This window comes from Rousettus aegyptiacus, unplaced genomic scaffold (assembly GCF_014176215.1).
Source record: "Rousettus aegyptiacus isolate mRouAeg1 unplaced genomic scaffold, mRouAeg1.p scaffold_m13_p_3, whole genome shotgun sequence".
NCBI classification, from domain to species: domain Eukaryota; kingdom Metazoa; phylum Chordata; class Mammalia; order Chiroptera; family Pteropodidae; genus Rousettus; species Rousettus aegyptiacus.
This window is the reverse complement of record NW_023416306.1, coordinates 10,796,821-10,821,985: the sequence shown is the minus strand read 5'-3', so window position 1 is coordinate 10,821,985 and position 25,165 is coordinate 10,796,821. Positions and strand designations below refer to the sequence as shown.

At 48.4% G+C, this 25,165-nt stretch overlaps 1 protein-coding gene across 7 annotated transcripts in view; it reads right to left on the bottom strand.

Annotated features, from left to right (window-relative positions):
• Positions 1-25,165, bottom strand: part of TTLL11 (tubulin tyrosine ligase like 11) — a 211,464-nt gene that overhangs the window by 58,873 nt on the left and 127,426 nt on the right. For 2 of the 7 annotated variants that reach the window (XR_004956198.1, XM_036238398.1), the window contains exon 7: positions 307-2,271. The exons of the other annotated variants lie outside the window; for them this stretch is intronic. Coding sequence is in view for 1 of the 2 variants with exons in the window: in XM_036238398.1 (XP_036094291.1) it covers positions 2,262-2,271 (10 nt within the window). In the remaining variant the exon portion in view is untranslated. Of the gene's footprint in view, positions 1-306; positions 2,272-25,165 lie in introns of those variants that run through there. 7 annotated transcript variants of the gene reach the window in all.

The following is a 25,165-nucleotide window of genomic DNA, read 5'->3' as shown; positions in this document are numbered from 1 at the left end:
AGGCAGAGAGCGCTCAGAATAAGGGGTCCGAGGGGCCTGTGAGAGCTGGGCCGGACTTGCTAGCTGTGTAACTTTGGGCAAATTACTGTAAAAAGTTTTTTCATAAAATGCATATCATCACATTTTAACTATTTTAAGGGTACGGTTCAGTGCCATTAAGTACATTCATATTTTCGTGCAGCCGTCACCACCAGTCCGTCTCTTGAACTTCATCTTCCATTCACCCTGAAACTCTGTGTCCATTAGACGCTAACTCCCCGTCCCTCCCTCCCCCAGCCCCCGGCAAACACCATGCCACGGCCCGTCTCTGTGTGTTCGACTGTTCTAGGTACCTCACAGAAGCGGAAACACACCCTGTTCGTCTTTTGCTGTCTGGCTTCTTTCACTCAGCACGATGTCCTCGACGTTCATCCTTGTTGTCGCAAGTGCCGGCATTTCCATCGAAAGGCCGAATAACGTCCCGCCGTGTGTACGCACCGCATTTGGTCCGTCCATTCTCCCGTCAGTGAATACCTGGCTGCTTCCGCCCCTTGGCTGCGGTGAATAGCGCCGCTATGAACATGGGTTTACGTGGCAGAATTTCTATGCTCATCATCTTCTACCCAAACCTCAGCCTCCAGCTTTGTCCCTGATTCAGAGGAGAGGTTCACCACCCACACCCAGTACCTGGGCCGGAAACCAGCGAGAAGACACTAATTCTCCCTCTCCACCACATCGAGTGACTGAGTCTGGTCCTTCTACCCCCAGTTCGCCCACGGCTCCCAATCCCTATTGCCACACCCCATAATCCAAGGCACCATCGCCGGCCACTTCCTTGGTGGGCCACCTGAGCTTCGACAGCTCCTTCACCAGGCTCCTTGCTTCCAACCTCCCCTTCCAACATGCTCTCCATGTCACAGCCAAACCGCAGATCTGACGGCCACTGGCGTTCCTCGACCTCATCCCGGCTCCTGCTCTCACCTCCTTCAAGTGCTCAGGGCAGTGCCCCCTTCTCAGAGGCTCTGCTGACAGCTGTGACCCCCCACCCCACCCAGCACACGAGCCCCTTCGGTGCGTCATTGTCCTTAGCACTCACCATCACTCATGGTGTACACAGATTTGCTCTTTCACACTTCATTCACGGTCCATCTCCTGCTCTCTCGCCCTCCAGCCCCGGGAAAGCCTGTCAGTTTCACGAAGGCGGGGGTTTCGTTCACTGCTGACTTCTCGGGCCTGGCACGAAGTCGCTGCTCGTGAAGACTGACTGAGTACGCAATCGCCTGAACGACGGGCCCCTCTCCGCCTGCAGGATGAAGACTCAGCTCTCCAGCCCGGTCAAGTCCTTTCGTGCTCTGGCTCTGTGTCCCTCCCCAGCCTCATGTCACACCACATTCCCATACGAACGTCAGCCAGACAGCACTGTTCACCGAGTCCTCCTGCGGCCGAGCAGCCCTGGGCCTTCGCGCATCAGCATGCCTCTGCCCAGAATGTCAAACCTCGCCCTCCTGCTCGGACCAACGGCCCCCTTAACTCTCCTCCACGACACCCTATTGTCACCTCTCTCGGAGCCTTTCGCACAGCCCTGTCATTGCCCACTTACTTGTGCGTAGCCGTTTCCTAACGGCCCGCTCCACGAGAGCAGAGTCGTCTTGCCCACTTTCCATTCTCAGTGCCAGGTGCTGAGCACACTGTAGATGAGCAGAAAACGTCTCAGGAAAAGATGAGCCAGCCTCTTGAGTCTCAGCTGCTTCCTGTGTGAAACACTGGCCATGCTGCTCCTGCAGGGTGCCCGAGGATTAGGGATACCGTGCAGTATGGCCAGCGTCTGCCGCCGTGCCTGGCGCGGGGCAGGCATTTCACACGTGGCTCGGGATCGGCACTCAGATGCAACAGAGGGGCCACGAGCACTTGGGGAAGACCTGCTGTCCACTGATGGAGACGCCACCGGCTGAAGTCCTGCCATCCTGTGTCACCGCTGGGGCCACACTGATAAGGGTTGGCTCCAGACCGGATCCTGTCCTTTCCCGCCTTGGCCATCACAGTTTGGCAGCTTGCCCACTGAGCGGGGAAGGCCTCTAAGTCCTCCTTCTGATCAGAACCGGCTGTATTTATAATGTGCATGTCACAGAATCGAAAGCTTCCGGGACTTCAGGGACAAACTCATTTTACATCTGAGGACGCAGGTTCAGAGAGGTTGACCGATTCGCTCGCAGTCCCACAGGTAGGCAGGGCTTTCACTTTCTCTTTCCTTGGTGCAGGATTTCAGTTCTCTCTGTTTGAACCTATTGGACCCTGAGGAGTTTGATAGTTTAGTCTAAAACTCTCACTTGGACTAAATCTTGACCATTATCACCACAATAGCAGTAACTGAAGAGAGAGGGACACATTTTAAATTTCCATTTTCTTCCAACTAGCAGCACCAAGTTCTCCACTATCCAAACAGAAGAAATAAATGCAACTCTCGACCCTCTCACTGCTACAGTCCCCCTAGACGAATGGCCTGCCACCAGCAGAAGGGTGGCAATGTCCTCCTATGGCCACTGCCGCTCTCCTCTGACAAGCCCCTCCGTGGAGAACACCACGGCCTGCCCACAGGCACGCTCCCCTTTGGCATGGGCACAGGACCGCTGTTTGTGGGCTGCATTGTGTGGGGGCCGGGTGGGGGGGGCAGCAGCAAGTGATGTGGGGTCCGGAGCTCAGGGTGCTGGCAGAAGGATCAGCAAGGTGAGTGAGGGGTGGCCCCAGCTGGAACCCGCAACTCCCTCTCACCAGGAAGGGAGCTGTGAGTCACCCGCCGCCACCAACAGACTAATTCATAACCTCTGGTCCCAGAGGAAATCATTACTCCTAATTATTATTATTAGGCATAAAGACTAATTAGTAAAAATAGCTACCATTTACCAAGTGCCAACTTATGCTTGGTACTTAAAGCATATTATTTCTTTTTCCCTGTTTTATGCTGCTTAGTTTATTTTCTATTTCTCTAATTATCAAGCCAATATACGTACATGGAAAAAATACTTAAAGATACCAAAAGGCAAAAAAAGGAAAAAATTTATCCTTTGTTTCATCACCTATCTATAGCCACTGCTAACATGTTGGTGTTTTCTTTCCAGGATATCGTGTGTGTGTGTGTGTGTGTGTGTGTGTGTGTGTGTGTGGTATGTGAGATTTAATGCTTTCACAAAAAAAATTACTTTTAAGATGCACAATGAATTGGGTATGATTATCTCCATTTTACAGATGAGACTCAGAGAGTATAAATAATTTGTCCAAAGTCACACAGTAGATAAATGGATGGACAGAGACCCGCGTCTTCCCACCCTCTTCCAGGCCGTTTCCCATTCATTAAAGAAGATAGTCTCAAGGGGGCTAGTCTTGGGGATCACACCTCTGCTTCTCCTACCCCACCACCCTGTCCACATCCGCTGGACCACACCCTACTGGAGATGGAGCTACAGGTACAGGAGAAGCAGAAGTTTCCAGCTTAGTGGACTCAGCTGGCTGGTACCTGACTACGGATAGCTTCGGGAGGTGAAGCTTCGATGAAGATGTCCTGTCAGAAACTGCAGGGCATGTGTGTTTTCTGTCCATGTAGTTATCTGGAAAGCTGACATCAGACAGCATAATGAACTACTTTTTTCCAAGCTGTTCTGCATGAGACAAATATAAGTAACTTCTACAGAGCAGCCGCAGGATGGCCCGGAAGGCCTCTGACACAGCCGGCCAAGCAGTGAGAGGGCCAGGACACCACAGATTCCCATGCGGAGGGCACAGTGAGACTCTGAGTCCCACGTTGTCTCAAATGGTTTGACAAAGCCATAGGTACCAAACATCTTTAAGTTGGCACCAAGCAGATAAACAAGTGCCACCTCGCATATGTCAAGCCCTGGGCACAGGGCCTTCGTCTGGCCGGGAGCCCGGGGCCGGTGCAGGGAGCCGCCCGAAGGAAGCGCTCCCTCCATACGAATGCGGGAGGTGCTGAGGTGCAGACCCGGAGACCTCTTTTTTTGTTCAAAAAAGCTCAAGTCAGATTCCTTTCAGGTGAGAGAATCCGTGGGTGAGCAGAAAAGTTAGGGGGACCAAGGCCAGGAGTGAACTGATTAAAGCCCTTTATAAAAGTTCTGTGTTCATCGAAATAGAACAATAAAGACAGGGTCTAGATGATGTATCTCGTCTTCACCTTACATATCTTAAATTTAGGAACAGTACATTGCCACATTTTGCTCCCTAGTCATTTTCTTCTCCCTCGAAGCCTGAACGAAATGTCTGGAATATGTTCTCCTTTGCTGCAGAAAAGGTTCTGTGTGTGTGTGTGTCTCTGTGAATGCGCGTGTGTGTGCATGTGTGTGTACGTATATGTGTCTGTGTGAATGTGTTGTGTGTATGCGTGTGATTGTGTGTGTTCCACCACCTAAAGATTCGGTTATCTGTAACTGAATAACCAGCGGTTGAATCCTGCTTTCTGGATCCTCCTACCAGTCACCGGATGCTGTGGATGTGAGATGCTTGGATGCTCCCAGCATCAGTCAGGTGCTCAGACACAGAGGCCTCCCCTAACGTGCCTACCTCGTTCTCCCCCGCCCTTACTGGTGGCAAGGGCTTCAGCCCCACTTCCTACCTCCAGGCCAGGGAACCCAGCCCATGAGCCCCCTTCAGCCGGGCAACCGCTCTCCAGTCCACACTCGTGGGAGTCGGTTCTGAAGCCCCGGCCATCGCTCAGCTCCCTCATCTCCCTCCCAGCTTTGGCGGCCGACCTGTTGTGTGCTGCTTTGCTCCTCTCCCTCCTCCCTCCTCACTCCCCAACTCCTGGGTCCTCTCTTCTTAATCATTGCCAACGCGAGTGACTCACGCTTCTCATATGTGGGAACAGGAATGCTCATGGTCGCACAGAAAGGCATGTGGAAGGACACCTGCAGATCCTCGAACTTCAGCGATGGGACCTGGAGGACCCACGAGGATTACTGTGCGGACCCCAGCGCTGAGACAGAGGCCCGTGAGAAAAGGAAGACACATCTGGGTAGGGTTCAAACCCTGTCTCTGCCACTTTGACGCTATGTGACTTTGGGCAAGTCACTGAGCTCTCCTGATCCTGTTTTCTCATCCTTGAAATGGAAATATCTCCCCTGCAAGGTTGTCGTAAAGACTAAGTGACATTTTACATAAATATAAATATACACATATAAATAAAATACGAGATCACTATTTTTTTTGGTAAAATGTTTTAAAACCCATTTTATATATACACACACACACACACATGCACACACACACACACCCCTAGGTATAAGCAGTGGCCGGCATAGAGCAATCAGCAACCTTTCTGGACCGGCTGTGTCTACACTTTATAAATCTGTCATGAAGAACAAATACAGTGATGTAACTGAAAGGATTAGTAAATGTTAAGTATTTAAAGACAATCCTGAGGCGGCTTTGAATGGAATGATGCGCATCCTGTCATTTTACAGCTAGGGAGCGTGCAGCTTTTTCCAGCACAGCTCAGGGACACTACGTACAGCGTGGGTTAAATAGATAGGCCAATTTCTCTTCACACACTAAGTCTAAAAACGAAACACAAATTGCTTGAATTCCCACATTCATGACAGAGCTCCCTTTGGAAACAGTGTGTCTCTTTGGAGAAAATACTAACAACTAAAAATAGTCCCAGTTCGATAATGACCATCAGAGGGGCATCTACAACTGTTTGAGTTTTAAGCACGATCACGCCTTTAGTATAGCTCTCACCTGGAGCCTCGCCGGCCAGCCCCTCACAACTGGGGCCCCAGAGGCCTGAGGCCTCTTCCAGGCTGCTCAGCCCCGTCCAAGCCTTGAGCCCGCCCAGCCCGGCAGGTGGAACCACATCGCCTTAGCCCAGCATTGCTCCTTCTGCCTACACTGGGAATCCTCGTGCTTCAGATGAGCCTGCCTCTGGTGGCCACCACGCCATCCTCACGGAGGCGGTCACTTCCACCCGACAGGGCTCCTGCCTCATGCCTGTTTGGTACTCCACGAGCCGCCCACTAGGAGGTCGCCCTGACCGTGATCCCTGCCCATTCGACTGCACCCCCTTGCCCAGTCCTCACTGGCTCCCTCCACGCGGGCAGCAGATGCTGTTTTCCACACTCCTTCATGCTGTGGATTAACCGAGCTCACGAAACCGTGAGGCCACCAGTGCTTGGCTGCCAATGTGGACTAGTGGCCGGCCTTCCATCCTCCTCCTGACATCATTGGACCCTCGGCCACGAACCCAGGTGAATACAGTATTGCTTCAGAAAATTCCTTTCCAGTCCTCTTCTATGAATATAATTTTTTCATGGAGTTGAAATCATAGTATGTATATAATTGTGTAGCCTGCTTTTACATTTAACATTTTATTATAAGCATTTCACCATATCGCCAACATTATTTATAAATATTTTTAATGACAATAACGATCTCTCAAGCTAATGGAGATTTAGATTGTTCTTGATTTTTCATTACTTGGATGAACACATTTACACAATAAATATTATTAATAATTTTGGATTATATCTTGGGTGTAAAGTCCCAGAAATGAAATTCCTGAGTCAACAGACACTAACATTTTTAAGGCCCTTGGTATATAATCTGGCTCTAGTCTATGACATTATAAATTCTTAGTCACCGATTCAAAGTTTTTTTACCTATAATCTTTTGTTTGCCCTGAAGTTAACTACTGAGATCACAATAAAATAGGGCAACACATTTTTCTATTAATTTCAACATAAATATGAGTTTAAAAACATTTCACATAGGAGTAGGTGAAACTAGAAGTAATGAGATTAAGCAATATTTTCAAGTAACCCACGGTCACTTTCCTTAACAATGAGAAATAGTCAATAGCAATAGGAAATTGGTTTGTACCTCTAATTATTTTTTAGATCGTCTTCTCAAAGTTATACATCGGCATCTTGAGTGAGCACCCCAAACAGCCATTAGTGGAAAGAGTGAACTCTATTTTTGAGTTTCTTGTGTAGAACATGAACTTGGGATCTCAGCTGCTCAGAATCCATGTATGTAACATATTTTTTTAAATACTTGTCTTCTCCGTGAACCCTCCCCTGATCCCTCCAGGCTGGATTAATCACCCTTCCTCCCATAGTTCATCGGCAGTGAGTGCCTCACTTAACACTTACTTTTGTCTTCATCAGATTTGAGTTATTTGTTCAAGTCGCCCACCGGGCCGGGAGCTCCCGAAAGGCACACCTAGTGTGGGTCCCAATTGTGAGCATGGAGATAAACGAATAACAAATAGGAAGGAAGCAGGCTGATTTTCGATTTGCTGGTAGGCACGTGGATTGTGCCCTGCTGGGAATCTGGTGTAACGGGTAAGTGGGGGCTGCTGTAAGAAGACCTTTCTGCCTTCCCAGAGCTCAAGAGCGATGCCAGATAGACGTTTCAGTGATCTTACTCAAAGGTTATCCACGGGTGAGGGGAAAAAAGTATGCGTGGCAAAACCAGGAGAGGAGAGGAGACCGTCTGGTCTCCCATTCACCGGAGACCACCACCTGGCGATCATTGTCCACGAAGCATTCCAGATTCTTTCGCGTGGTCAGCACGAGCCAGCCCTTGCTGGGTCTACACCCCCTGCTCACTCATTTCCCTTTGGACGCCACCTTCCAAAGACAGGTAAGGCCGCTGAACATCTGCTCGGCCTCACTACGAACTTCTCTAGCGATTCCCACACATTCGCCGGCGAGCCACGAAAAATGTGTGACTTTTAAACTAAATGGATCTTTTAAAATATGTTCTACATCATTGGGAAAAGCAATCTAAGGCCTAAGGGTAAAGATTCATTTAGGAAAAGCGTGGAATGGTGGGAAGTTTGGGAGTAAAAACAGCTAGGGATAAAATTCCTGTTCAGCTGGTTTTTAATCCTACGACCTTGATAAGTTACCTTCCTGAGCATCAGCGTTCTCGTCCGTAAGGTAAGAATGATACACGCCTACCTCCTAGAGAAGAAAGAAAGTGGGAGAATGCAGAAGAGGGCTGTCGCTGCAGGTTAGACGGGAACGTCCAGCGCCCAGAGGTAGGGCCCGTGGGCCACTTAAGAGGAAGGAGAAAAAGCCTTTCTGGCGACTCTGACGTTGGGGCTGACAGACGTGGAAGAGGGGGAGAGCCTGCAGGGAGGAAGAGAGAAATGCCTGCATTTCATGCCAACTGGGCGTGGGAGGAAAGGGCGCGATTCTGGACTCCAGCAATGGGAGGGAGCCCAAGGCGTGCGGAAGAGCGGAGAGAAAGGGGAGGTCAAGGGTAAGGGCTGGGAGAGGCGCTTGCCACGAGACCATCAAGTAGGAGAGGAATCGCGCCCCTGTCAGAATTCAGGCATCCAACCGCCTCCTCTGTCTAAGTTGAATGCAGCTGAGAACTAAGAGGCAAGGGAGAAGCCCTCTGGGGGCCAAAATCAACGTCACAAAGTTCACGCCCCGAAGTTTATGTCTGTAGGCAAAAGGAGGGCTTCGCACCTGCACACTCCTACTTTACCCAGACATCTCACAAACTTGGGGATCCGATTTTCAGGCCAGTACAGCCAGCAAATTTGAAAGGATGAGACAGATGCCGCTGCCATGCCATCTGCAGGACATGATTGACAGCTGTCAGTCTGAAAACAGAGGCGGAAGTAACAAAAACTCCCCAAAGCTGACCCAAGGGCCTTGAGCTCTTCAGGGACACCAACGTCTCACAGAGCAATCTAAACCTGGTTTGCAGAATTATCCTTTGAATAAGCCGGAGTCACTGAAAGGTGTTTAAGAAGCCAAGATTCCAAATTAGGCTGACAGGGTGTGGCGCTTAGGAGGTTAAACACAAGACCGATTAGAAAGCAGAGGAATCCAACAGCTCTCATCCCACCAGGGCCTCCGACAGCTTTGGTTCCTGTATTGATCAGGCCAGCTTCAGCCAAACCGGAAGCGCTCTGGACTTTCAGTTCCCGTTGGAAGGGACTTCAGGAATCACTTAGGCCAAACTCTGCCTTTAGGTCTAAGAAAATAAGGCCCAGTGTGTGAATCAGACTTGCCCGGAGCCACCCATAAGGGGAGCAGAGCCAGAGTGGACCCCGTCCCCTGGGTCATCCCTTGACAGGAGCGGGCTAGGAAAAGCCCGGGGACGCTCTGCGAAAGCGTGACCTGCGATGGTTCCAAATGACAGCGACGTTCTGGGGGCAGTGGAGAAGCAGGCGAGGGGCACGGCAGGCCCTGGGGTCGGGACCGCCAATGACACCCTTCCCGGGGTGCGGCACTCCAATTCCCACCATTATGTCATTGGACCCTCAAAGCGATGCTCTAACTGAGCGGAGCAGAAACTATTATGCCCACGCTCAGGCAGGGAAACCGAGGCCCGGGAGGAGACGCCGGGCCTGTCCGTGCGTGCAGCGTGCAGCTGCAGGGCCAGAACCAGAACGCGGTCCACGCTTCGCAGGCCCCGGACGCTGGTTTGAAAAGCCCCAGCGGTGGGTCTCCGGGGGAAGACAAACGTATTTGGTTTCCGCGCGTGACCTCGGGACGTCTCATACTCTGCCACGCTCTCGTGAGGCACATCTGACATCATTCAGCCGTCGTCTGGATCACAGCACGTCACTCACTCGCAGAGAATCGGGAGCGTGGCGTGATTTCAGATGTGATTCCCCATCCTAGTTATTTCACACTCCGCCACTTCAGGGATCGTCTCCCCGTGCAAGTGCCTTCACAGTTTCCTCATCAGCTGAGGGTAACAGTTTGGAAAACAGGGCTGCATCATGACAGCTTCAAACCAAACACCGATTCGAGCCCTGTAGGCAGCGGCTTTCTTTAGAACACCTTTATCATCAAAACGAAGGGGTGCGATTTGGGGAGAAACTGATGTTTTGAGCTGTCAAGGCAGTTGAAAATGTTTGGGGAAACATTTTTTTTTTTGAGCTAATGCTCGCTTTGTAGGTACAATTTCAATTTTTTTTTCACCTGTAAATTAGCATTTTTTAGATTACATAGGAAAGAAACTGGATGTCTTTGATAGTTTCAAAAATAATTATTGTTTTGACTAATAAGTCAACTTCACCATGCTAAAAAGGCACGTCATGAAATATAACTCTGTGGTTTGCATTTCTTTGTTTTTTTAAAGGGCACAGGCAGGGTTTTATGAAATGAAAGCCAGTGATATAGTCACACGGAGGTTTTTTTTAATGGGTGGGAAAGCTGGTTTTTCAACACTGGTTTAGATTCTAATTGGTATGCACCTGTTTCTAACAATAATGATGATGATCAGACACCTATATCTGAGTAAACCCTGAGACTTCGCCAAGGGTGTTCACCCCCGTTCCATCCCTGGTCCTCAGAGCAGCAAGCGCAGTGAGGGAGGCAGGATAAAGCCGGTCAGCGGGGAATCTGGGCATTCACTCAACGAACACTTACGAGCTTCGAGCTTCGACTACGCGGCAGGCTCTGACTGGGGACTCAGAGCCGAATTAAGAGATGATGCCGCAGCTCCCAGGGAGCTCACCTGAGGTCCTGGGCCGGCGGATACAGCGGGGGCTGGGTCTCGCCACCTGGGCCTCCGTATCCAGCGCATCTTCCGTTCTACCACCTGCTTCCTCTCAAACCTGCGACTCCGTCAAAGTCAACAGTGGGCTTTCCTTTTGGAAGAGACACCTTCTGGTATGACCATCTTAAGCACCCTGCTGGGCTGGCTGGTACCACGTGGCTTCTACGGCCAAGCTGAGGAATCATCTGGAACACTTCAAATCCAGGTCCTCAGAGGATGTGCTTACCATTATGATTCTCCCTCCCCGCCCCTCCCCCCTGACCAGAAACACCACACTGTTTATGAGCCTCAGGAAAGGCCTCTACCTGCCTTTCTGCCTTTGCATAAGCCAGCTGCTCTGTTTGGGAGGTCCTTCTCCGCCCACATATCGTGCAAGCCTCTCTATGTCATTAAAACCCAACGGATGTCCCTTAGTGTCACTTGCTCCAGGGTATATCGCTTCCATTTCTGCATCTTGTTCATGCTTCTGCTACTGGAGTTATCACCCTAACTTGTGATTTTCTTGTTTCTATGTCTCTACCCTCTATCAGGTCTGTGAGCATCTCGAGAGTAGGGGCTGCATCTTATGACTTTCTACATCCTCAGCACTTAGTCTAGAATCTGGCACATGTTCAATAACTGTTTCTTAAGTGATAAATAACCTTAAGCATTCAGTAAGCACCTAGAGTGAGTGTGGTGAGTTCTAGGCAGGAAGATCATCTCTGACCCTCACAACGACCCCATGAGGCAGGTATTTTTTCCTCAGATTATGAAACTTGCCCAAGACCAGAGTCAGATAAAGAGAATCAGAATCTGAAACCAGGTTTGTCTGGCTTCAACACTTCGGTCCACAATATCACGTCGACTCTGCTGAATTTCCCTCAAAGTGGCCTCTCCTGCAACGTTTGGTAGGGAATGCAGTGAGCCCTGACCACTGTCCCCATCCTCCACTCACCGGGTCCACCCCAGACAAACAGACGCCAAGCCAAGGAAGGGTCCACTTATGAGTCTCCTGATGATTCATCATCAACGCCTCTCTTTCCACCTGTTTTATCCTAAGAGTACTTTCCACGACACGGATCTGAACAACAAGACTTGCCGCACCTTGCTCTTAGTAATCTTGACTCAGAGTTTCATTTTTTTTTTTTTTTTTTTTTGGATCAGTCCGACGGCTTCTGAAAATGGTCAAAGACCAGATCTTACCGAGACTAATTATTTCTTTAAGACGCACAGATCCATCCGTGGCGAAAAGAAGGCCAGGAGGCAAAGCTAAATTGCATAGTACATCACCGTCCTCGGCCCATTCATCTCTGCCTCTTTGTCAGTGTAAAAATTTACAGCAGATAGTATCTCTTTGAAGGGGCGCAAGTCCTAGAAAATACAAGCTAAATTTTAAATAGAATTTTAATTTTAATGAAAGCTTCAGGGAACACTGTTTATGTTGCTTATCTTTCATACCTGGTGATTAAGTTAATTTATGCTTAATGGAAAAGGATATTTCTAATCCCCAGACAGGCTCAGCATCTGTCTAGGACTATTTTTTCTGAAGCCTTAAGCCACTTGTGATGGATGTAATAAAACCAGGATGCTCCTGAACTGACACCTGAAGGTTGTGTGTGAGGAGGACCAGGGACACGACGTCTCTGCCCAGTGCCTGTGTGGAAATAAAATCAAAGTCCCAGGCATTTTATTCTGTCAGTCCTTAAAAGTCCTGCCTCCTGCTCTTTCATGTGGCTCCCTGGACAGGCCTGGGGAAAGGAGGCCGGGCTGTGGGGCCCTGGATGTAGCACTCACGCCCGGTTCTGGGCCCTCTCTTCCGTCTACGTGCCAGCGCTCTGCTGTATGCTCTGCATACACGATCTCATTTAACTCCCGCCAATCCTAGAGGTAGCAACTATTAAACCCACTCTACATCTGGGGAAACTAGGTTCAAAAAAGTGAAATGGCTTATCCAGGTATTTTAAGTACAGCTTACAAGCAATCGATTCTCAGACGGTCTACTCTTGTTCTTTCCTCTATAGGATAGGGCAGGAGTTGACACGCTATGGCCCTTGGGCCAAAACCAAAGTGTCATCTGATTTTAGAAATAAAGTTGTATTGGGACACGGTCATATCTATTTGATTTCACACAGCAATGGCGGAATTGAGTAGATCCGACAGAGGTAGTGCCAAGAATATTTTCTATAAGGCCCTTTACAGGACAAGTTTACCAGCCCCTGGAATAGGGTTTATGCCATCACAGGGAAATTACCTGAGCACCTACTACCTGTAAGGACTGGGCTGGGGTGGGAACATGGAATTAAAGTTGAAGAAGACTCAGTCCATGTCTTCATGAAACTTAGTCTACAGGGAGGAGTTTCAAATAAAATGGCAAGCCCCAACGTTTACTCTCTCAGGAGCCCTCAACCTGCCCAGTGACAGAGCCAGAGTCCCTGCTTCTGCCCACCCGAGCAGATCGCCGAGGCATTACTGAGGGTGCCGGAGGAGACCTCACGAGCACCAGCATCGTAACCTCATCACGCAGCACCTTCCCGTTCTTCCTCTCCTGCACAGACTCCCAAGTGTCCGTGTCCACCGCCCACAAGGCTGCGGGAAGTGGCCTCAGCTCCGAGCTAGGCTGTTAGGTGAGCGCCTCACCACAGCAAGAGGGCTCCCTGGCCCTCGAATGGAGCTAGATTCTATGGCCAGAGCACAGGTCAGGGAGAGTCTGTGGCACTTGCGGTTCCTGGGGTCCTGCTCCTGCCAAATGTCGCACCGTTCTTCTCATCCAGATTTATCCCCTTTGGCCTCTCGCCCCATCTCCACGGGGGCGTCGAATGAGTGCAAAGGACGCAGGACAGGAACACATGCCGCTCCGTCTCTCCATTCCCTCCCACAGCCATGCTGCTCTTCACACGACCAAACCTCTCTCTCAGTTACAGACTAGGCGCTAATGGCGGTGGAGGGAGGTGGTTGCCGGTCAATGATTCTATACCAGTGATTCCTGGCCGTGAGATTAAGTGTTCGCCCATGTGACGGGTGAGACGAGAAAAGGAAAGAAAGTGTGCGTGGGCGAATGGGTGAGCGTTATCCATTCTTTTATGAACTCATGCTGGCAGTATTTAGTTAAACTATATGAAACTGCACATATTAGACTATTTTGACATTTTTAAAATGTCAGTTTCACTTGGTTCGAGCTAATGAATGGTATTTGATTTTTTTTTTCAATGTCCTTACATGGAAAAATAAAATGTTGGCTACTTTCTTTATGTTATCATCACAATTCATTTTAAAATTTTATTGGTTTATAAAGTCTGAAAGTCTGGAAATTGCTTATCTTATACCAGCAGCAACTGGCCCCAAAACACCCTCATAAAATTTAGCAGGACCTATCAAAATTAAAAAATCACCTATTCTTTGACCCTGCAATTTTATTTCTAGGAATCTATCCTGTGTAAATATTGGTATGTGTAGATAAAGATGCACACACATATACGCAAGGGTGGGTCCTGGTAGCACTGTTTGAAATGTGAAAAAGTAGAAATAACTTAAATCCCCATCATCAGGGGTGATAGAAAGTATGGTGAGGCCTCAAACTGGAATAACTCTCAGGCTACAGAAACAATAATGTTTACATCTGGACTTACCGATACGAGAAGATATCCTCACTATTCTGATAAGAAAAAAGAGTATGTCATAGAACGACACACCCATCGTAGAGTACGTAGCATGATTCCATTTTTTAAAAACTTACAATAACGAAACAAATTTACCACTCCCTGGAGGTTAAAATATCACATAAAGGAGTTTGGAAGGATAAAAGTGAATTGTTTATAAAAGTTGTCACTGGAAAGCAGGGCTGGGATTGAGGGAAAGGCTAAAATGAGAAGATTTGCCTTTCAATTTATATACTTTACATAGTATTTGAATTATTTACAAGAAAGATGTATTATTACTTTTATAACTTTTAGGCAAAGAATAGAGGTGGAATGGGGAGGCCTGGATATATAATAATTATACAAACCAGAATGAAAAAGAATACAGAAAAAGGGAAAGTTCATTTTGAATCTGGGGTTCAGGGAAGGATTTCAGAGGAGGGGCTTCCTGAGCTGCACCTTTAAAAAGGCTAAAAGTAAAAATGGAAGAAATGGTATCCTGCCTGAAGGAATCCTGAGCTCCCATGAGCCCTGGGGATGGCTAACCACGTCAGACTTAGATCCGTAGCCAATGACAGTCAGATGGTTGGAAAAACTGTTAGGAAACTTGATCTCTGGTTAAGATTCATATTGCTTCATTCATATAAACCTAATTTCTCACCAGGTAAATGTCTCTTACTTGGGACCCGGGCAGATTTATTTCGGAGTTTGGAAACTGTTGCAGACATGATTGATGGTCCGTCCAAGATCCATTTCCTCCCTTCCCTTTCCCTGACAGAACTCACATTCTGTTTAGATATCCATGCTCTTCCTCTTCCTCAGGCCATGGGCTTCAGGGGAAGCTGACCCCAACCCAAGGCCCAGCCACGGATGAGTCCTGATTGGTCTAAGCCAATCGTGCGGTAGGCCCGTTCCCATGATAGACAGTTCTGGTTTAGGTTTGGGAGCACAACCCAGTTCCGATCGATGTGATGGGAAAAATCTATAAGGGGGCTTCTGAAAACGTTTTCTCCACTTTTTAAAGACACATGAGTAGGAGTGGTCCCCTCTCCTGTCTTGAGATGCTGCTGATCTTGGATGTGATACCTGAAACTGCTGTCCACCTCATGACAAGGGGAACAAATCTGAGGACAAAGCCACTGCACCAAGGATGGAGAGCAAAGGATGGCAAAAACCTGGAGACTCAATGACGTCATCGAGCCACTGCACTGGAATGCCACGGAGCTACTTTTGCTTTTGACATCTTTTTTTGGAAGATAATTCATTCCCTGAATGAATTATGCCAAATTAAGTTTTTTTTTTTTTCAGTTACCCCGTAACCAAATGCATTCCAACAATATGAAATATTCTTTCCAGTCACAGGATTAAATCATATGTTTACCAAATACTTTCCGTTGTGTGCCAAAAGTCAATTTTGACTTCAAATCTACTAGAATTGACGGTCGTACAACACTGTGAATTATTTAATAACACTGAATTGCATACTTTAAAATTGCTAACATGGTAAATTTTATGTTATGTTATTTCACAACAGTCAAAACAGAAAGACAAAGCGGCAGCACACAGCGCCTGGCGAGGCGAGCACGCGTTCGGGGCGAGGGCGCGTGTGACCTCGAAATCAGAAACTCCTCGTTGCTCTGTGGGAAACAAACTGCACTGGAAAAACCTGCTAGAATCGAGTTCTGCCCATTATTTGGGGCCGTTCAAAAGACAAGGACATACTTCCACTTCGGGCCGTGACAGAGTGACAGCGGACTTATACTCTTACCCTGAACAATCGTAAAATTCGACGGATTTTTTGAGGAGAGTGTTTTCGAGCGTTGGACGACAGGCAGCGTGGGCCTGTACTCCTTGAATGGAGGGAAATGTGAGGTGAGCCCCCGTTACCCGGTTTTCCGCTCCCAGGCACCTTACTCGCAGACCACAGGCCGGGGCTGCAGAGAGCAGTGGACTCTGAGCCGCTGAAGCACAGAGCAGCGCTGGGGGAGCGGAGGCGCCCGGGGCGTGGGGGGCAGGTAACTAGAGAGCAGCAGCCTGGGTGTGGGGCGGGGGGTGGAGGGGCACTGCTCGCGTCCTCGGCCTCGGCCTAGGGCTAAACCGTGCAAGGCCGGACTCCGACTCCGTGAGCCCTAACAGAGAGGGGCCAAGGCAGGGCGGAGCGCTGGCCAGAGGTCACGGAGTGATGGGAAGTGTCACAGTGAGGGTGGGGGCATTCTAAGCCATTAGATCACATCCTCCCCGAGGGCTGGAACTACCGTCTGTTTTCATGCCTGATGTCTCTCCAGATTCCAGAGCAACGCATGTACATAGTAGATGTTAATGCTTATGTTTTGAATGAATTAATTAATGTTGCTGCCCAAGCTAGGTCTAGGACAGATGGCGTTTAAGGACAATATAGGGGCTCTCCAAGAAGCTCAGATGGGAGAGGGACCTAGACCTAGAGACTCTATGGCCAAGCCACTGGGAATGGAGAGGCATTATCTGGGACAATTTTTAAAATGCATTCATGCATGCATGCATGCATTTAATTTCTTCTATTATCCATCTTGTTCCACAAACAGGCATGAAATAATAGCCAAACACTGAAAACAGCCCATCAGTTATAGAATGTAGAAAGAAATCGCAGCATATTTATAAAATATAATTCCATACCACAATGAAAATGAGTGAATTCCCACTATATCCAATAATACAGACGACTATCACCGACATAACGATGAGTAAGAGAAACCGGATACAAAAGAATCTATATTGTCCAGTTGCATTTACATATAAAGTTCAAAAACAGGCAAAAAGAACTACGGTGTTAGAAATCAGGACAGCGGTCACCTGGAGGGGAGGAGGCAGTGGGAGGTGGTTGGGAGGGGATCTGGAGGGGACAGCTCAGGTCCCGTGATGTTCCATTTCTTGTCCTGGATTTCGCTACCCCAGTGTGTTCACTTTATAATTCATTGAGCAATACAGTATGCCCTGAGCAGTATACAATGCAGTATAAATTATATAGTTTTCTCTATGAATGACATTTGTTGATAAAAAAGTAAAAGTCAATTTAACTAGAATATTTTACAAAGACTGGAAGTTAGATTAAATGATGGAGAAAATGGGGGTGAGTTTAATTAACTATAAATTTAAAAGTATCCGTTTTTGTGCTTTTTAATAAAATCAGTATTAGACAACTTTAAAGATGGCACTGTAACTTTAAGAGTTTCGTGTCTTTGAAGTACTTTAAAATATTGTTTTTTATAATCATTTGTCATTCTAACCACTGTTAAGTATATAGATCAGTGGCATTAAATAGTTACATTGTTTTGTAGTCATCACTACTATCTAAGCCCATAACGGTTTTCCGACTGTAAATCTAAAACTCTAATGCCAATTAAATAATAACCCCCTATTCTCCTCATCTCCAGCCCCTGGCAACCACCATTCTACTGCCTGTCTCTATTAATCTGACTACTCTAAGCTGAGTACCTCATCTGAGTGGAATCATGCAGTATTTGCCCTTTTGTGACTGGCTTATTGCACTTAGCATAATGTCCTCAAGGATCATCCATGTTGTAGCATGTGTCAGAACTTCCTTCCTTTTTAAGGTGGAATAATATCCCGTTGTATAAATATGCTACATTTTGGTAATTCATTCATTAGTTGATGAACACTTAGGTTGCTTTATCCTTTGAAATACTTTAAAATATTGATTTTTTTAAAAAAGAAATAGATATATTCTTTTTAAAAAAGGGTATTAAGTGGCTTACAGAGATAGACAGATAGATGATAGATAGATGATAGATAGATAGATAGAATGATATATAGATAGATAGAATGATACATACATACATACATACATACATACATACATACATACATACGTGCTTTAAAATGGATCCACATATGAATACGGGCAAAAGAAGAGCACGGGTAAGGATAAAAACACAAGGTTAAGGATGAACTAAACAGGAAGAGGCACAAGCTCCAATGGCCGGTACTGTTGAGGGTGGGGGTGGGGTGGTCACAGATTTGCCTCCAAGCTTCCTGATAACCAAAGGAAAGAGGGAAACAGAAGCTGAAAGATTCACTTTGACAACAAGCCGTTGCCATACAGAAGACACACCAGTTGCTCAGGAGAAGCCCGGCTTTCCCTGGAACTGATGCCAGAGAAAAACCTCGCCTGCAGTGAGACAGCGTGTGGTGTAGGACAGGATGTCCTCAACAGCGTCCTAACATAACGGTGGTGTCCATGGTCCAAGAAATGACGGCCGGCACTTTAATACTGTTTAACTGCGTACCAGGCATTGTTTCAAGTTCTTTATGTACACAATGTAAATTTAAAATCGGTGACTCTCATAATGTCACCTACCCCAGAGCAAGCGTCAAAGCGACGTCAGGAAAGGCAGCTGGAATAAGTTCTACAGGAGCAAAGGTCTTTCACGGTCCGGCTCGATAGGCTCGATCCGACAATCTAGACCCCATGGACCCCGTATCCTTCCAGGAAGTACGCTACCGTGGACATCGCTCGGCAGCAGATCCATCGTCGGGAAGTAGATAGCCTAAATCTTAAAATCTTGCAAATTTAAACCCAAGCTATTTTCTCTGGTCCTCGGTTAAGCCAAAGGTGGTGCTGAAATCCTTAAATTTCTTAAATTGGAGTACCTAACAAGGCATGCCTAAATAGATGGCCAGCTCATCTCGATAGGAGTGGGCCAAGGTCAGGATTTCCTTCTGGACACTGTTGTTGTGCGCCTGCTCTAACACAAAGACTAGTAGCTAAAATTGTAGCTCCCAAGTTCATGCCACCAAATATGGCCATGGCCATTTCCGTCCCATGAATGATATGAATGTAAATAGCCCCATAGTAAGAGGGAGGGGCACCCTTACCCTCTACAGGGCCAAAGACCCCTTTGCCTGGGGCGGGTCAGGAGAAAAAGGATGTCCTGTTAATGTGTGAACAGCCTGAAAGGCATCCTAACACATTTGAATTACTTTGGCTTTTGCTAACAAATTTGGAATAATCTTAAAATGAATGGTCTCTTTGTTATTAACAGAAAGGTTTACATGAGGGATAAATTAAGAGAAGCTAATTTGTTTTCAGCTTCTTACTCATCCAAATCGGTCCGGCCAATGGAAGAGGGACATCCTAGTGGAAGACCCTTGCTGGCGGTATGCAAAAAAAGAGTTAAATCAGATATACACCTTTCCTACAGGGAGCTGAGTCTAATTCACTGGTTTCTTCTTTCTTCACTCAGCAAACATTCATTTCACACCTTTTTTTTTTTTGTGCCAAGATCTATTTATATCACAAGGCAGTTTGGATCCTGAGCTAGGCAGAGGCACGACCAATGTCCTAAGGGCGCTCAGATGAAGGAGGAATCGGTCCAGGCAGGGGAGGGCGGGTGATCAGAGAGAGCTTCAAGGAAGAGGTGACGTCAGAGCCGGACCTCGAAGGATCAGTGAGATTTGTTTTACAAAAGAGCTCGCCACAGGATTCCTCTAAGCAACAATTTTTTTTCCTAGTGCCTTTCAATTACCCCTGGACTGATTTACGCACCCTTTTAGAAGCACATCTGTTGTGTAAATTAAACCTCAGTAATCCCTCCCCGGGGCTGAGTCCCCCTTAGGAGAAATTCTGGCACCTGCTGATTTATTTCCTCGTACTTTTTCAGCACCTTGAGAATTTCTGCATTAGTAATCGCAGTGAGGAGGCACTTCAATTGAGGATGGTTAGACAAAGGGGGAGCACGGGATTGTGAGGGATAGAGAGAGGAAAGCAAAGCAGATGGCCGAGAAGGGCGGAGGGTCCTGCCCTGAATCCCGGGGCCAGGTATAGAGAAACAATCCTAAACTTTAGATGTTCGCGGCCACCTCCTCCATCAGGAGAAAGAAGAGCTGAGAAACGTGTGAGGGGCCGATGGCCCGCCGCGGAGAGCCACCTCCGAGCCCACAGAGGGGCCTGGGAAGCCTGACAGTCACAGGCTGTGTTTCCAGGCTTCTGAGATAACATCTTCAAGGAGCTTAGCGTGCTACCTGGCAAACAGCCAGCACTCGGAATGTCAGCTGCCGCTGCGGCTCTTGTTCTTCAACTCCACCTCTTGGTTCCAGAGGACATTTCAGGAACCTACCCCACTGGGCTGAACCGGCCAAGCAGGAACGGCTGTGTATCTATCTATACTGAGCAGTGTATTGCTAACTCTTACGGAATCTCCTGTAGGCCAGGGTTTCCCCTGAGATCTCTGATTTCTCTACAAGGATTTGACCCTTCTCTGTTTTCACCTTATCGATACCCTTTTTAAAATAATTAATACAAGTGTGTCATTGTCCCAGATTTCCATGATTTCGTGTGCATCGATGTTTATCCTCTGTGGCCCTGGAGCCAAGCCATCTCCTTAAGAGTCACTGTTGAATTTTTCACATGGCATTTCTTACTAGAGTCCTGAAGGTATTCCTGGGGCCTGGGAGTCCTCAAGCTTGCGAAATGCTACATTAGATCAGAAACCACCTTGGGAGCAGGCTGACCTTGGGCCAGAGCAGACACGAAGCCCACGGCGACTTTCCAGTTTCCCTAGGGTCGGTAGAAAGCCTCGTTTGCTAACCATGAGTCTGAGACTCACTGAGCCTGGAAAGGATGGTTTTTTCTCTTGGGAGAAGAGACTTCGAGATCAGAAACCCTCTGGCAGCCTCAGGCAGGCCCTGCCAGCACCGGTGATAGTGACAGGGAGGGAAGGTCACCCTCAGAATGGCTGGGAGGAAGCAGTGCCCTGAAATTGGTGTCCCAGACAGGTCCCTGTTACCCTCTGCTGTGGGGGTGTGCTCATCAATGGGGACTGCGGTCACTCTGCCTGGTCACATTCAAATAAGGATTCGGGGTACAGGGTCAAGATCTGTACTGTGTGTGTGCGCACGTGTGTGTGTGTGTGTGTGTGTGTGTGTGTGTAACCTCCAAATTCCAACGGTTAAATGGACAAGGCATATCGACAGAGAATTTCCAAATTCCATAGAATAAAATATAAACAATACACAGAAATGGCTGTGTGGAAACATGTTCATACTCACTAACAGCCAAAGACACGTACATTTAAAAACCACCTTACATACCCTAAGTCAGCAGCTAGTTTTAAAGAGGTGGCACCCAGCGAATGCTTTTGCAGGGGCACACACAGGCAAGGACGGCGGCCGAGGCAGCAGTAACAGCCCTTTGGGAAAGCAAAGTGGCGCTTTGCAGCAAAATCTTTAAAGACCAGCGTTCCCTCTGACTCAGGAGCTCCAGAGCTGGGTTTTTACTTAAAAGATGAAGTTGAACACCGCGTAAGCACCCAGCGACGGATGCGCGCAGAACCGGCGCACCCTGGGATATCCTCTGTCACTGAGCATGACCACAAGGACTGCGGAGCAATGTCGGGGAACGTTCACGCCGCCCAGTCGCTTAAAACCAGCGGAATTCGAACCGCTGGTACATCAGGAGAAAGCATTAAAGGCACGTCTGCCAGGACTCGGGGTCTAGAGAAGCATCACTTTGTTGGGAGAGGTTGGGGTTCGCTTTTTTTCTCGTTTTTCTCAAAATTTTGTTTTTACCATTGTATTAATTTTTTTTTTTTTTTTTTTTACTGTTGTTTGTTCAAAACCTGCAAAGGACATCCTTTGGAAACAGATGATACCAATATCTACGGAAACATCCTCAGGGCCAGGCATTGCTCTGGGCGCTTTTAATGCTCCCAACAGCCCAAGGTGTTTAGAGTCCGTGGCCAACAGAAGCTACTCAGCACTCTGACCCTGATCCATCTGGTTCAGGCCCAGCCTTCTTTCCAGCCTCGCGGTTCCCTTTCGTTCTCGGGGGGGGGGGGGGGGACACTCCAGTTTTTGTCCTCAGAGGAGAGAACTGATCCTTCAGTGGTGTTTGCTTTCACACTAAAGGAGTAAATTGGCTTTCCACAAAGTCTCCCCAGAGATCCCCAACTGGAGTGAGCACCTGCCTCCCTCACGCTCCCACTGCTCAACAGGACCTGGCACACAGTAGGTGCTCAGCACCGTAGTGATGCCGGTGAATTGAACTCTAGAAGGTTCTCTCCCTTCCCAGTTCCATAACGGTGCTGATTTACAGCGTGGGGCAGAGAGAGGAGACGAGAGCCCCAGCCTGGTATTTACCCATTCCCTGAGTTTTCTATATTACATTCATGTTGTTTGCTGGTTTGTTTGTCTTAATCATAACGTGAATTTAGAGTTGGAAGATGCTGAGAGGAAGCCTTTGAGGGGAAAATGAGAACGACTTGGCAGAGCAAGACGTGGGGGAAGGGGCAGGTGAGGTTTCCGCGGATGAAGACGAGACGTTTAAAAATGAAACGGGAGATGACAGGTGGAGAGAACGGCTTGGCGGAGAGCCCTGACGAAAAGGCAGGGGTCGGCGTGAAATTGGGCTCTTCCAGAAAGAAGAGGGAAAAAACAGGCCCAGGCAATTTCCTGCAGAAATACCTGTGGGGATAACAAGATTTTTTTTTTTTTTTTTTTTTTTAACCTGCACAAAATCCTCAAGCCCAGCTACTTTTATCATCTAAAATTCGTTCTGGAGATTTCCTCCAGCTCGTGAGAGATATTCTAACTGTCCCTGAGACAGTCATTTGTCACGAGGGGCTGGAAGCTAACCAAAATGTCTGCAAGCAAGTTTGGGGCTCTATATAATAAAACAAATGGCAAAATATTGATTTTGTTTCTTTTCAACCCGTTTTAATCCAACTATATCATCTTTTTGTAAGGATTTGCTCTCATCGCAGCAAGGAAAACGAGCTCAGCTGAAAGAGAGAAGCGAGGCTCAGGCAATTTGCTCTTCATTTCTCCTCTGAAAGGCTCTTTTTATAGATATCTATTATCACCGGCAGAATTTCAGTTCCAATCTTCTACCATGACATTTCTGAAAGGATGACCAAGGTACCAAAGAACATGACAAGCAGAGGATGTGTGGTTTTTTCCTAAGGCTGACGCTTAGAGGAAAAAAAAACAACAACAACTTAAAGCCCAGAGAAAGTGAGTCCCTGTCACTCGGGTGCCTGTTAGCTGCTCAGAGGCCCAGGCCCCCCGGCCCGGTGGGCAAGGCTTCCCTCTGCCTGGCTCCTTCATCCTTGCCAGTCTCCAGCCCCGACCCCTCCCCAGCTGTTCTCAACCCTGGGCCTTTGCTCACGTCCTCCTCCCCGCCCTTCCCCCCTGAGAGCCCCTCTCTCCTCCTCTCATAAACATCTACTCATTGTTCAAATTCATGGGTTCCCTCCAGGGAGGCCCTCCAGACGCTTCCACGCTTCCTCGCTCAGTTGCAACGGCTTCTCCTCCTCTGGCTTTGGGGCGACCATGCCGCCTCCTGGCCAGGCCTCAGGCACCGCAATGGCAAGGGCTGGCCTTTTGAATCTCTGTGCTCAGGGCCTAGACCAGAGCCTGGAACAGTGTCTGCTCACGGCAGGTTTGTGGGGTGAATGAATGGATGGCAGTCCCCACGCCCCTCCTCCGACCTCACCCTGTGTTAAAGAACATCCCCATTACGGGGAGAGAGCCTGGCACCCGGGGCCTCTAATCTCAGGATGAAAGACGCAGGCCGCTCTTCAGAAGATAAAGCGTTCATTTCTTCCCACTTTTCTTGTGCCACGGGAGCTCTGAAAATCCGGCCATATCAATCTCTTCCAGGTTCTGTGTTCCTCTCAGTTTACCCACATGAAGGCTCTGAGGTTATGTGCTCTTTGAGGGTGTTTTATTAAGCCTTTAGAGCCATAAGGGCATCCTGACGCACGCTTTGAAGTTCCCCTCTACTTGCGTCTGCCAGGAAGTGGCCACGATGTTTCAGATGTGAAGCCTCTGCTTCAGGGAGCCCCGGTCCGGAGCCCACTGCCAAGGCTGGCCCTGGGCAGGCCTGGCGCTGCCCATGTCCCATTCTCGACACAAGGCTTTGGGGCCGAGAGGGCCAGGCGCTTTCCAACCCTCACTGCTGTCCCCAAGCTCTCTCCGCTGGGCCTCCTGGTCTCTGCCGGCCCACACTTTGCTTAGAATCCGAAAATAACTCCTCTCTTGTTCAGTGCCATACCTTTTACTAAGAATTTATTCATATTCATCAATTCCTTTCATTCTCAGAACAACCCTGGGGAGGGAACAATGGCCAGCATCTACTGGGCGCTGGCCAGGTGCCAGGCACTGGGCTAAGGATGTCACAGATAGGAGGCTCGCCCCACCCGGCCTTCCCAGGTGGCCCCCTTATCACAGCATGGCACAGGCCAGGAGTCTGAGGCGGGGGAGGAAGGGCAGCTAGTGCCACGTCTCAGAGCTGGTCAGCGGCAGAGCGGGGTTCCCAGGCCCAATCTCCTGTCAGCAAAGACTGACCCTCCTCTGCCCCCGTCACCTGCCATACCTCCCCTCAGTCCTTCTCTCCGCTCAGGCTGAAGCAAGAGCTTTGGCGTCAGACGGACGTGGCATTGGATCCTACGGACTTAGCTGTATTTAGGCGCATGGCCGCATGTCTCTGAGCCTCAGTCTCCTCACCCATCAAATGGAGAAAATACTGGTACTGCACCCTATAGCACTGTTGTGAAAATTAATTGAAGCAGCATTTACAAAGCTCTTTGTTGGGGCGGAGCACATGCTCTGTGCGTGTGCCCCTGGGGGGAGGGGGAGTGCCATCACCCTCTCTAGCTTTACACTTGCCCCTGGAATCTGGGTAGTTACTATCTTTGTCCAACAAATGTCAGCACCATGATCCTCTATAAATTGCCTGCCCCTGAACTCTGATCCAGCTTTTTGAGTCGGTGAATCTCAAAAACAACACCAAACGATTATGGAGTTCCTACTAAGTGCCAGACACTGCCAGGTAAAGAAATCTAGAGACATTTGAGGCCCTCTTCCTTGTTCCCGGGAAGTTCATAGTATCTGGGTGAAGAGAAGGTGTAGATGCGTAATTTTGAAATAAAATGGTAAGTGCTACCAGAACACAGAACACAATGGGCATTTTTTGAAGTTAGGAGAAGTCGGGGAAGAATTCGGGGTGGCTGGGGGGCGGGGAGGATGCTGGTGGAAGTCTAGGA